The 14,259-nt window shown below is 35.0% G+C and overlaps 1 protein-coding gene across 1 annotated transcript in view; it reads left to right on the top strand.

Moving 5' to 3' along the window:
* The window catches only part of si:ch73-383l1.1 (receptor tyrosine-protein kinase erbB-4), a 251,255-nt gene that overhangs the window by 179,344 nt on the left and 57,652 nt on the right, over positions 1-14,259 (top strand). Inside the window, exons 4-5 of the mRNA XM_067442180.1 lie at positions 11,739-11,873; positions 13,745-13,810. Coding sequence (XP_067298281.1) covers positions 11,739-11,873; positions 13,745-13,810 — 201 coding nt within the window. The remainder of the gene's footprint in view (positions 1-11,738; positions 11,874-13,744; positions 13,811-14,259) is intronic.

The raw sequence follows: 14,259 nt of genomic DNA, 5'->3' as shown, positions 1-14,259 counted from the left end.
GATGTGAAGTGTTTCTCATGCAGGCTGGGTTTCCAGCTGTGAATGTCAAAAGTGACTCTTTAAAAAATGTATTCATATGGTCTGTTGTTCCATTCACAGTCTCAACCTTTCCCCCTGAACACTCCACTTCCATCATCGCGGAAGTGCTGAAAGAAAATTGGAATATTTCACTTTCACTCAAAGGAAGTGAATTTGTCATGTTTAAATACCCTTGATCACTCCTGGGTTCATTTTGAATGCAGGGATGAGTGTTCTGAGACATGGTGATCTAGTAATGCTGTTCAATTAGTTTATTTGAGATTTTGAGTCAAAATGTGCATAAATTCAACCTTTAGCTTGTCTTTGGGTCAGTACCCTTTACCTTAGGGCCTTATACTCCTAAAACATGCATACTAACATGCCATTCTCATACCTAAAATACATGGATTGAAGTCACTACAAAAAAACAATATAAAACATATAGATCATATATCTGGTGCAATGCGGTGCCAGGCACAACGCAAGAGTTATTTGCTTGCTTCAGCCCAGTGCACTTATCATTTTCATGTCCAGTGCCATGTTGTTTAAATAGCAAATGCATTTGTGTGCATTTGTGTGTCCATGGGCATGCTGGTCTGTAAACGAGGTGTGTTCAGGCGCATTGTTGTTAATAGCATACTATTTTTTGGTTTTAGTAATATGCACCTATATAGGCAGGTGCACAATGCGCTAACACTCTGCTTATTACACAGACGGGGATGTGAAGGACACATTTTTAAATATGAAAAATTAAAGGAATAAAATGTACATACGTATATATGCATTGTACATAAATATACAAATGCCTACATGTCATAATCATTGCATGTATCAGAATGACGTATGAAATTGACTAATTATTTGACCAATCGTGCTAATACACACATGTATTTAAACTGACAGGGATGGATGAGGGTGTCTATATTCTGTAAAAAATGCTGGGTTAAAAAAAAAACAAGTTGAGTTGGAAATGAACAAACCCAGAAATTGTGTTGTTTGAATGGGTCCATTCACTGGGTTCAAACAACACAATTTCTGGGTTTGTCCATTACCAACCCAACTTGTTTTTTAACCCAGCATTTTTTAGAGTGTAATTTAAGAATGCACTCTTAAACTACTTGTATGTAAAATAAAAAAATAAAAAAGGCACATTTTGAACTTTTGCAGTCCAATCGACTTGGATGTTTAAGTTATTTCAACTTAGATTATGTTAAACTGACTTTAAAAAATGAGTTACATCTTTTATAACTTATAAAAACAGTTTAACATTTCTTAACTTATTTTGATGAGTTAAAACAATGTAAAAACATGTTGTCATAACTTATTGAACATATAATTTTTTACAGTGCATGTAAATAGTGAATCCGCCATGGTGCAAGCCCAACAGGCTTTTAAAGGGAATGGGAGATGACACTTTGATTGGTGTATTGCACGTTACATCCAAAACACACCCATTACTCATTAAGAGAATAGGGACAACCCCCTGGCCCGCCCGCCATTTCTCCCGTCATTAAACTAGCAAAAGTGCGCTTTAGACCATGTGCTTAGATCATTAAAATACCAACACAGTCTCACCCCTACTCGTCAAATGTTGCCGAACGGTCAAGGGACCCTGACGTCAGCTGTTGACGCACAGGGTACCCCTAAATCGCCATTTTTCGACGTACTGGGTAATCCACTGATTTCAATGAGAAACCTAGGACGTCATAAACAGACGTGTTGGGCATGTGCATGTTATCTTCATGATGGAATTTATTGGGTTATAATTTTTCCATTATGACATGTTGGAGTGTGATTCTCAATTTAATCAGCCAGCACAATTGTATTTACATTTATTTACGCTATGATACACGTTTGAAACAGTAGTCAAACCCCACCCCGCCCTAAACCTACCCATTTGCGTATTATATGATATAAAACACAGGCTGTAACAGACAACAGGCACACTTTATTGAAAAAGTCCAACTATTCCGAGGCCAAACGATTGAATTGTGCGAAGAAAAGACCCAAAAGCAATCACCGTCTCTATCCGCGGCGCGTGCGTCACACTGAAGACGCCACAGGTAAGACCCCTCGGCGTCACGCGATGGACGAACTGGGAACCCAATTGCTTTCAGTGGGAAACCTTTGGCGTCAACATTAGACGGCAATTCTATCGGTATGAAATCGCGCTGAAGAAGTCTCATTCAGAACACATCGCGATGTTTGGCATCAGATCACGTGTGCCACATGTTGGTGAGTAGTCATACATATTATGTCCTAATATTTGATATAAAGTATTTTCTGCTTGTCGTTATTGATCATGTTCAGTCACTGCATTGTATCTGTCATCATCTCCACTGAGGCTTTGCATTTCTTTCCTTTCTAAATAAACACACCTTGCTAATAGGGTAATTTAACACTGTCACGTGACGTGCTATAGACCTTTAAACAGTTGTTAATATTTAATAATAATTACTAGTGTAGTTCCAACGTGGCATTTGTAGTAGAAGCACAATAAAAAAATAAAAAAAACAACACTTGCCATGCGTTTACCACAGTATTGGTAGTTTTAATGTGATATTTGTTGTAAATAAACAGTAGCCACAACAATTACCATGCTTTAAATGCATTTTAATGTAAAATCCAAATATTGTTATTTAAATAGTATACTTTATAATGCTATATATTGTATATTATGACTTTTTTCTCTCTTTCTTTTTTTTTTTTTTACCTGAAAAGACCAAAAGGGCCTCTCGGACTCAGTCAACCCATTCTTGTTTGTGGAGAAGTAACGGAGAAAACCGAAAGCTGAAACAGCAAATATTTGTAATGGTATGTATGAGTTGGTTTGAACCCTTTATCAAACATTTTATTTAGCATTTGTTGTTACTTATTCTTACAAATCCTATAGCTCAATCAGTAAGAACATATTCCCAAAGTCTTAATAATTCACAAGATTTAACAAGTTGTCAAATTCGTATGATTCTCGTACATATAGCTCTGAAAAAAATTAAGAGACCACTTAACATGGATTTCTAAATGTTAAGTGGTCTCTTAATTTTTTTTTCCAGAGCTGTATTTGTATATGAAGAGTTCAGATGCAAAAGCCTCAAAAAGCCACTTCGGTCACATGACATCAGATATTCGATTATTTTTTCTTAATCAGATCAGTTGCAATGTTTATAACGTCCCGTTTGCAATGTTTATAACGTCCCGTTTTTTTAAATAATTTATGTGACCACAAAATCAAGTGAGTTATCTACATTTTCAAACAAATTCATATGATATAGCTTGCTATTATATACTTTTAATAATGGGAATGCACACATATCTGTGAACTTACTAAATAAATGTATTTAACATTTAATTATGCAACGTTTTTTTTACAGCAAGAAACAGTTATGTATGAACTCACAACTTGCATGCAATGTAATACAATTTCCTCTTTCTTTCTGTCTTGCAGGATTACTTGCAGATTACTTTTATTTATTTATTTTTGTTTAAAAGATCTCTACAATATCAAACTCAACAGCTCTTTTAAGAGTCAACCCTCACAAGAGCTTCTAGTGATTCTCAGCGAATCTTGCCATAATCAGCCCTTCACAGGTAAAGTTGAATATTATCAGTATCAGTATACTAAAGTATATACAGTTTTTAGTATATATACTCATCAAATGCTCACCTTAATCTTATGGTAAATTAACTTTATTGTAACTGTCTTAATTTATATGTTTTAAAAACAATAGTATTTGCACAGAGTAAGTGAGACTTTCTTGTTTTACAGAAGAGAAGAAAGACCAGACCTTATATCGAAGCAAGCTAAGAAAATAAGTCATTTGTTTAGGGTGAGGAAGGAAGATGGACATCTTGTGCCCGAAGAAGACAGAAAAGTGCGCAAGTCCATTGGTATGTCTTGTATTGAAGCAATGCTGTAATATGTAGTACAAAATTTGATGTTGATCTCTCAAAGGACTATTCATTTCAACAGTGATCATTCTTTCTACTCTGATAAAATACGTACCATTATTCATGTCTAAATCTTTTAATAACTCCTAAAATAAGCAAATGAGGTTCTGTATCTTGAATTTATTTAAAATGGTAAATATTTGTTTTCCCTTTTTGATACAATTATTATTACACTTTTGGCCTTCAGTTCTTAAAAACTGCACCGTCTGTTTGTCTTAGATAAAAGCAGACAAGTGTGGGAAAAAGCATTTAGTTGTTATAAACTATAAACTCCATGTATTCCTGTTTTGTAGACCATGGATGGTTCTGGGTAGCTTTAGAAGATAATGAGTTGGGACATATTAGGAATCAAATAGTAAATGTTCTTTGAATTATGTGTAATATCTGGTTAGTTCTTTGGCTTGAAACAAGGCCTTATACTCCACAGACTAAACACATTGCATTTGTGTTTTAAGATGGATAGCAAGAGAAGGCACAAATTCTACAGGAAAAAGATGTGCTGCCAAGGAGGAATACAAGAGGCAAAAACTCTGCTCTCTGAGAACTATACATGGCCATGGGTGCTTCATAAGCATGGTAAGTCTGGTGCCTGGGTACCTATTTCTTAATTCTGTCCATGAAAGTTGTATTGCAGTATTTGAACAATTTTATATTGTAAAGGCTATCACAAGTGATGCTCTTGAAACAAGTAACTAAAGAAATCTAGCATCACTGACAAAGGCTCAGAAGAGACCATGCCTTTCTAAAAGATCTTTATAAAAGATCTACTGTTTAAAAGGTTGCTGTTGATATGGGTAAATTAGTTTTTGTTCAGTACTTGGCTAATATTATGGGCTGCAATATTATACATAATGCTTCAATGTGTATATTATTTTATGTACTGACTGCTGCTTTGTAAATTTAAATCAGGAATTGGCATTTCTGCCCATTTTGAGGTGGAGAGTTTACTGAAGAACATAGGTTAACCTGACTGTACATTAAACTTAATCTGAATTGTGTTTGTTGTTTTACTTTTAGACCAGGACTGGAGAACGCCGGATTATACGACTTCTTCCTCTGGTTGAGAAAAGGCTACACAACATCAGTGATCACATCATCTGTACATTGATTATACTGTAGGGTACAAGTGGGCGAACTGTTTAGAAGAAGAAGAACATGAACATGATAGAGGGAAGAGACAGAAACCAGTCTAGTTGTAATAATGAATCATTATTTTCCAACACTATATCAAATCTGTTTTCTGTATCATAGTTGACTGGATGGGATTATGTGGCATTCATTTGTGTGGCTTCAGCAGCTGTGAATGGATTAATATGATGTTAATGTGTTTTTTAAAACCCATTTTTATTTATCTTGAATCTTATTTGACTTTATTCTACTTTATTAACTGTATACTGTATCCTCCAATAAAGTGTTGAGTGATAAAGTATGGTGAGTATTGTGTATGGTGTTTGGTACAGTAAATACACATTCAACCAGTTTATTTAGGTTATCTTATTAATTACCAAGAATATTTTACTTGAGAAGTAAACATTTTTTATCTGGTTATATTATATTTGGTACAATGCTCCAAAAAGTTGTATACTTGCATGCTGTGACAAGTATGTCAGTTTTCAGTGAAATAAAGGGAAGGATTACAAACACTTCAAGCTTAACTGAAGATGATCCATGTTGATCATTCTGGTACATCTACTACTGCAATAAGAATTAAAGCATGCACATTTTCGATGCCAGGTACGTGAAGAGGGTGTAGATGAAATTGTGACAATGTCTCTTGTTATTTTACTTAATGGTGCATTGTCCTATATTTAATAGTAATAATGAAGTGTAAATAATATAAATTGTTTTTGTTTACTCTGGAAAGTGGATAATGGCAAGTTGTTGCAGGTTCATCCATTATATTTATTAGTGTTTATCCATAAAAGAAAAGAAAACTTAATAATTATTATTTTAAAACATTTCTTTCAAATATTTCTGTATTTCATCAGATGGTCTTACAATATCAAAACCTGTACACAAGCATGACGTTAGAATAGAAAAGACAAAATACTCTGATATTTAAATGTGACTCAAAGTTTGTTGTACGTGATGAGGAGAATAGATCTGTGTATGTTGTACTGCCCTTACACCTCCAGGGACCCAGTAGTGGCCCCTGGAAGAGCAAAAAAAAAGCATATTTCAAATGGCTTTAACTCAAAGTCTGGTTAGCGTATCACAGAGAAAATTGGCAGGACAACTGCATATGCAATGTTTACTAAATAATGTTGGCCACAGTTTTCAGACATATATGGAAAGCTGCCATAAAGGTTTATTTAAAAGTGCTCACAGTAAAATATACAATTTCAGCTTGGCCCTCATATATGTCATAAAGGTTTACACAATGAACATATTTTAATATCCAGTTGTCCATTAAATATGTAATTTACTTAACATTTATTGTTTCATTATGAAACCTTTTAAACTACATTACCCATATATCTGTCATTGTATCAATGCAATGGGAAACATGGCGCTGTAGTTCATAGAAGTGTGCTGAAATGCTTAGGGTTAGGGTTGGGTTCTCAGTAAAGGAGTCATTTCTCACAACATAGCGACACTTTATAGTTAGTTTAACGTATAACTGACGTAATAATAACACCAAAACATACTTTGTAACATGAAACGCCGTTTTATATGGTTAAAACAGATAGTCCAATCACAGCGCGTTCTGCGATAAAGTCACAGCCAATGACAACCCAGCTGAACAGAGGCGTCACACTTCCTTGTCCATTTATGGTAAATTATATCACATCTCATCCGGTTCAACTGAAGGGGTAGATTCCTTAAATATTTAATATTTAGGCTGCTAAATATTTATTTATTCTAATTAAATAATAAAACTCACATTTTAAAACGAAAGTCTTCTTTGTGTGGTTAAACTGATGCATAATAAATATATTTGAAAGAGAAACCTTTTTCTATGCAATGGTCTACAAGCATAAACTTCTTTAAGCCATCCTTTACAATCTGAACTCTTGGAATTAAAACAAATATAACAAAAGCACAATGAATGCACAGAATTTTGTAAGCATATTCCAATATTTAATGTCAAACAGTTTAAATACAAATGTAGTGCCCATATATATATATATATATATATATATATATATATATATATATATATATATATATATATATATATATATATATATATATATATATATATATATATGTATATATATATATATATATATATATATAGGCAAAAAAAGAACATTTTACATTCTAAACTTTAATACTATATATTTGCGATTATTGTTCACTTTTATTGTAACTAAATTAAATGCCAATTAAAATAGTTGATGATTATTGTAAATGTTAACCATTTTCAGTAAGAAAATACTTCTATAAAGTACATTCATGTTACAGTTACATTAACAAGGTAGTGATATAATGATAGTGAAATAATGATAGAGGTAGTTATGGTGGACATGTACTTTAGTGACCATTGTAATAAAAGTTTTAATGAATAATTATTGATTTCAAAGGTATTAACTCTCACTATCTTCATTTGTTCAAACAAACAACAAATGCAGAAATATACATGGACTATAGCATCATGAAGTCAATGCATGACTAGAACTAGTGGATGGCAATAGATATGTCCTTCACTAAAACTCCTGATGATAAAGGCATAGGCAGACATCAAGAACAGTTTATGAATATTGGTTCTGCATATATCAAAGAGATCATAAGACTCTACAGACTCCATGTGAAGACTTTGAGACACTGTGACAGAGCAAAGGGTGCACTTCACTGGACATGTCCCATGTATGCCCAAACAACAACACCCAAAAACACTTATGAAGTGGACACCACCAGGAGGACGCACGAGACAGGGAAAACCAAGGAAGATATGAGACCGATGTTTCACGAAGACCTCAATGCCGGTGTTCCATGAGAAGATGTGAAAACGTGGCCACAGATCGAATATGTTGGAGGACACATGTTGCCCAAGGTGCCCAGGACAGGACATGATGATGATGTTGTCAGTTTATACATAACTGTAGGATTTATTTCTGTAAAAAACGTTGCATAATTAAATGTTAAATACATTTATTTAGTAAGTTCACAGATATGTGTGCATTCCCATTATTAAAAGTATATAATAGCAAGCTATATCATATGAATTTGTTTGAAAATGTAGATAACTCACTTGATTTTGTGGTCACATAAATTATTTACATGCAAACGGGACGTTATAAACATTGCAACTGATCTGATTAAGAAAAAATAATCGAATATCTGATGTCATGTGACCGAAGTGGCTTTTTGAGGCTTTTGCATCTGAACTCTTCATATACAAATACAGCTCTGGAAAAAAAAATTAAGAGACCACTTAACATTTAGAAATCCATGTTAAGTGGTCTCTTAATTTTTTTCAGAGCTATATGTACGAGAATCATACGAATTTGACAACTTGTTAAATCTTGTGAATTATTAAGACTTTGGGAATATGTTCTTACTGATTGAGCTATAGGATTTGTAAGAATAAGTAACAACAAATGCTAAATAAAATGTTTGATAAAGGGTTCAAACCAACTCATACATACCATTACAAATATTTGCTGTTTCAGCTTTCGGTTTTCTCCGTTACTTCTCCACAAACAAGAATGGGTTGACTGAGTCCGAGAGGCCCTTTTGGTCTTTTCAGGTAAAAAAAAAAAAAAGAAAGAGAGAAAAAAGTCATAATATACAATATATAGCATTATAAAGTATACTATTTAAATAACAATATTTGGATTTTACATTAAAATGCATTTAAAGCATGGTAATTGTTGTGGCTACTGTTTATTTACAACAAATATCACATTAAAACTACCAATACTGTGGTAAACGCATGGCAAGTGTTGTTTTATTTTATTTTATTGTGCTTCTACTACAAATGCCACGTTGGAACTACACTAGTAATTATTATTAAATATTAACAACTGTTTAAAGGTCTATAGCACGTCACGTGACAGTGTTAAATTACCCTATTAGCAAGGTGTGTTTATTTAGAAAGGAAAGAAATGCAAAGCCTCAGTGGAGATGATGACAGATACAATGCAGTGACTGAACATGATCGATAACGACAAGCAGAAAATACTTCATATCAAATATTAGGACAATATGTATGACTACTCACCAACATGTGGCACACGTGATCTGATGCCAAACATCGCGATGTGTTCTGAATGAGACTTCTTCAGCGCGATTTCATACCGATAGAATTGCCGTCTAATGTTGACGCCAAAGGTTTCCCACTGAAAGCAATTGGGTTCCCAGTTCGTCCATCGCGTGACGCCGAGGGGTCTTACCTGTGGCGTCTTCAGTGTGACGCACGGGCGCGGGCCGCGCGCCGCGCGCCGCGGATAGAGACGGTGATTGCTTTTGGGTCTTTTCTTCGCACAATTCAATCGTTTGGCCTCGGAATAGTTGGACTTTTTCAATAAAGTGTGCCTGTTGTCTGTTACAGCCTGTGTTTTATATCATATAATACGCAAATGGGTAGGTTTAGGGCGGGGTGGGGTTTGACTACTGTTTCAAACGTGTATCATAGCGTAAATAAATGTAAATACAATTGTGCTGGCTGATTAAATTGAGAATCACACTCCAACATGTCATAATGGAAAAATTATAACCCAATAAATTCCATCATGACGATAACATGCACATGCCCAACACGTCTGTTTATGACGTCCTAGGTTTTTCATTGAAATCAGTGGATTACCCAGTACGTCGAAAAATGGCGATTTAGGGGTACCCTGTGCGTCAACAGCTGACGACAGGGTCCCTTGACCGTTCGGCAACATTTGACGAGTAGGGGTGAGACTGTGTTGAAAATACAGCCCATTTTTCAATACAAGCATTTCAGTCAAATATGATTTATGCAATATGTCAAATCTTTAAAGGGATAGTTCACTTTAAAAGGAAAAGTCTGTCATCCTTTACTCACCCACCCTCAAGTTGTTTCAAACCTGTATGAATTTCTTTCTTCAACAGAACACAAGGGGAGATTTTTTTGAAGAATGTCAGTAACCAAACAGTTAACTGGAACCATTGACTTGCATAGTATTTTTTTTCCTACTAAGTCAATGGCTCCTAGCCTGACAAGCCAGACCCACATCAAGATGTTTGGTCTGGAAACTCACCATAGACAGGGCTCAATCTGAGGGGCGGGATAAACGGTTGTCTTTCAAACTCCCTCTGCACGCGATAGGATAGCGCTACACCAACCAGAGCAATGAAGGTGAAGCAGAGCTAGTTGACAGATTAAACATTCGCCGTATCCGGTCAGCAAAACTCCGAACACATCTTCCCTTCTTAAGAATGACTTCAGTGCCGTTCTTTGTTCTTTTCTCAGAGAAAAGCTTAACTACAAGTCTTCCAAAGTCGCGGTCAGAGCTGATTCGAAAGACCGCCGTTCGCCAGTTTCTGTGTTTACTAGAAGCACGCAAACGCAACTCGGCCATCGTCATTATGGCCCCGCCCACCGACTCTATACACGATGTGATTGGCCTGGCAAGAGTTAGGCGAATACAGTTCAGAAGGGTATTGAGAGTTGCTAGACGACACTCGCGGGCAGATTAAATTTGCTGCCGCTAGGGTGCGTCTAGATTTCTAGGCTATATGGCTCCAGTTAACTGTCTGGTTCACACGCAGGTGAAAACGGTGACAGTTGCATTATGTAATTACAATGTAATTCATTCCTGTGCTGGCAAAGCTACATTTTCAGCATCATTACTCCAGTCTTCAGTGTCACATGACCCTTCAGAAATCATTCTAATATGCTGATTTGCTGCTTAAAAACATTTGTTATAAGAGTTGTGCAATTATAAAATGTCACAATGTTTATAGATAACAATTTGTGTATTTTTGAAAGATCCAGCTAATTTTATTCTAGTGTGCAGATCCATTTTAATAAATTTTATCCATTCTTTGTGGGCTTAGCAATTAAAAACAAGAAACAGTAGGTACTAGATGATGTTTGCTGAAGCTTTAATACTGAGATCTAATCAGTTGTGTAGGTTCAGTAAACAAACCCTGTGCAGATCTGAGGCGTTCTAACAGAACTGTCCAGCCATGTAACTTATAAAGTTACATTAGTTGATTATGAAGCTGTAGCCAGCGTCTGAATAATAATACCGCTTCATTAACTTCCTATTTGTTTCCCTTCAAGAGCGAATGAAACCGTAACCCATTTTAAATAGCTATGGTCTCGTTCATAAGAAGGTTGTTGAAGACTATGAACCAAACAGTTCTACGTCATACGTTTGTGAATTTTTTTAAGCAGTCTTACAGAACACAATGTCTGATTTCTCAGTTACTGAGGCTGTTCATTGGAGCACTAAACCTAGTATTATTTGTTACAGGGGAACAGGAGAGAGGGATTTGAAAGGGATGTGTCGTCTATCAGCTTGAATATACTACCTGCACTGCATATGCTCCCAATCTCTACAGACACATTGATATGCTCATAATCTTGCTTGATCTTTTATAAGCTCCTTAACTTGGATGATTTCATTCTTCAATCCTGTTCTAAAAAGAGGGATTATTTTCATTGCATTTTGATTTATAAATCATAACCTGGTTTCATAGAGAAGTCAGGGTTATTGGGATGACCTTTGAATGAACTGTCCGTCTTTGATATGCACAAACAACATTGTTTATGCTGTGAAATAGACTAAATGGTAATATTGTTGTGAACATGATTCCTAATTCACCCCCTTTTACAATATTTACTGTTGTAGAAATCCTGAATGGAGGTGTGTATGTGGACCAGAACAAGTTCTTGTGCCATGCTGACACCATCCACTGGCAAGACATCATCAAGAACCCGCGTTCTGAACTTCTGGTTGTGCCCTCAAACAACAGTGGCAGCACATGTGAGTGTCTGGATATGTTTAATTTATTCAATTATTTATAATAATTGATATTTTTCATGGATTGTCTTTGAAATAGGTGTGTCTGTTAAAAAAAAAGTCATGCTAAATTCCAACCTGTAACAAACAAGACATTAGTAAAAATGTTTTAAAGTTTTACAGCAATACTGTAATATTGGTAAATTGTGAATTTACATGTAAATGCCTAAAAATACTATGCAACTTTTAAATCATGTACTGTTCAAAAGTTTGGGGATGGAAAAAAAGTATCTTATGATTTAAAAAAAAAAATACAGTAAAAACAAAATTATTTTGAAATATTATTACAAATTAAAATAACTGTTTTATATTTTAATGTATTTAAAAAATTAATTTATTTCTGTGATGCAAAGCTAAATTTTCATTATCATTACTTCAGTCTTCAGTGTCATATGATCCTTCAGAAATATGATGATTTGCTGCTCAAAAAACATTTATTATAATTATTATGAATGTTGAAAACAGTTGGGCTGCTTAATATTTTAGTGGGAACCTTGATACATTTTCATCTGGATTCTTTGATGATTAAAAAGTTCAAAAGAACTGCATTTATTTTAAATCTTGTGACATGAGACGGAACTCTGTAAATTGAATCTTTCAACGTATTTTCTGATGTCCATTCATTTATTTCATTCTGGATGATTGCATTCACTCCAAATCCTCGAGAGATGTCCAATATGAAAACTCAAAAGTGACATGCAGTCTTTAGTCAACTTTCATTACATAATAAATAAATGCATAGCCTATATACAGTACTTGTGGATGTGGATGAAAGCAGAAGCTATTATATGTCAATATTATCATTACAATTTGAAATTAAAAATAGATCAAGAAGTTTGTCAAGACTTTAAGTTAAAGGGTTAGTTCACCCAAAAATGAAAATTCTGTGATTAATTACTCACCCTCATGTCGTTCGACACCCTTAAGACCTCCGTTCATCTTCAGAACACAAATTAAGATATTTTTGTTGAAATCCGATAGCTCAGAAAGGCCTTCATTGACACCAATGTCATTTCCTCTCTCAAGACCCATAAAAGGCACTAAAGACGTCGTCACAAGATAATAGTTTTTGCGCCAAAAAACCTAAATAACGACTTATATAGTGATGGGCCGATTTCAAAACAAAGATTCAAACCGTTATTGATTCATGATTCGGATCGGCAAAGTCACATGATTTCAGCAGTTTGGCAGGTTATCTGAATCATGAATCAATACGCTGATTCATAACAGTTTGAATCTTTGTTTTGAAATCGGCCCATCACTATATAAGTCTTTATTTAGGTGTTTTTGCACACAAAAACTATTCTCGTCACTTCATAAAATTATTGTAGAATCACTGTAGTGAGATGGACTTGGTGACGACGTCTTTAGTGTCTTTATGGGTCCTGAGAGAGGAAATTACATTGGTGTCAATGAAGGCCTTTCTGAGGCATCAGATTTCAACAAAAATATCTTCATTTGTGTTCCAAAGATGAACGGAGGTCTTAAGGGTGTCGGACGACATTGGAGTAAGTAATTAATGACCGAATTTTCAATACGATCACTATATTTGCATACAATGAGGAACTGCCAATGTTTGCAAAGTTTTAAAGTATTTTTGCAACTCTCAAATAATAGCAGAATTTCTTTTTAAAAATGATCACTTTTAACTGAAGTGATATTGTTACTCAGGGTCCCACTCAAGCGCACTCTCTTGGCAGTCAACAAAACAGTTAAAACAGTCAATAAATCTAGTCTGTGACAAAATCAAGTGGGGACGTTGTACGAAACAAACCCCACAGCTATTTAAGTAGTGTTGTTGTTGTTCAGGATTAACGATAAGATGTGTCCCACAGGCAGGAGGTGTCATCGCTCCTGTAACGGCCGCTGCTGGGGCCCCCAGGAGGATCAGTGCCAAAGCTGTGAGTATTTAACACATGCTTTATCAATTAACTTGCAAAACAACACAAACACACAGACAAACTGCAATATAGTAAGGCTTTCAGTGTGATGTTACCTTTGACTCTTTCTCAGTATTATTGATTCATAGTAGTATGTTAACTTGTGCTAACAGAAGTGACTGACATTTTAGTGCATTCTAATGGAATAAAAATATCTGTACAACTGATAAATGAAATAGAGCATTTGAGAACAGGTATATGTTAAATATACCCATAGAGGGTAGTCTTTGACATCACTTTCCTGCCAGAACATGGCCCCTCATCTGGACTGAGTGACAAAAGAGCTGCTGACTGATATAAATGGGGAAACTGTAAAAATGATCATCCGTTTAAATTACAGTTTGGACTCCATATAGTGTTCCTTACAACTTACCAAAGATCCATGTGCGTTACTTTTTCTCATCTTTGTT

The sequence above is a fragment of the Pseudorasbora parva genome, chromosome 4 (assembly GCF_024679245.1).
Source record: "Pseudorasbora parva isolate DD20220531a chromosome 4, ASM2467924v1, whole genome shotgun sequence".
Lineage (NCBI taxonomy): Eukaryota > Metazoa > Chordata > Actinopteri > Cypriniformes > Gobionidae > Pseudorasbora > Pseudorasbora parva.
This window is presented reverse-complemented; position numbering and strand designations above follow the sequence as displayed.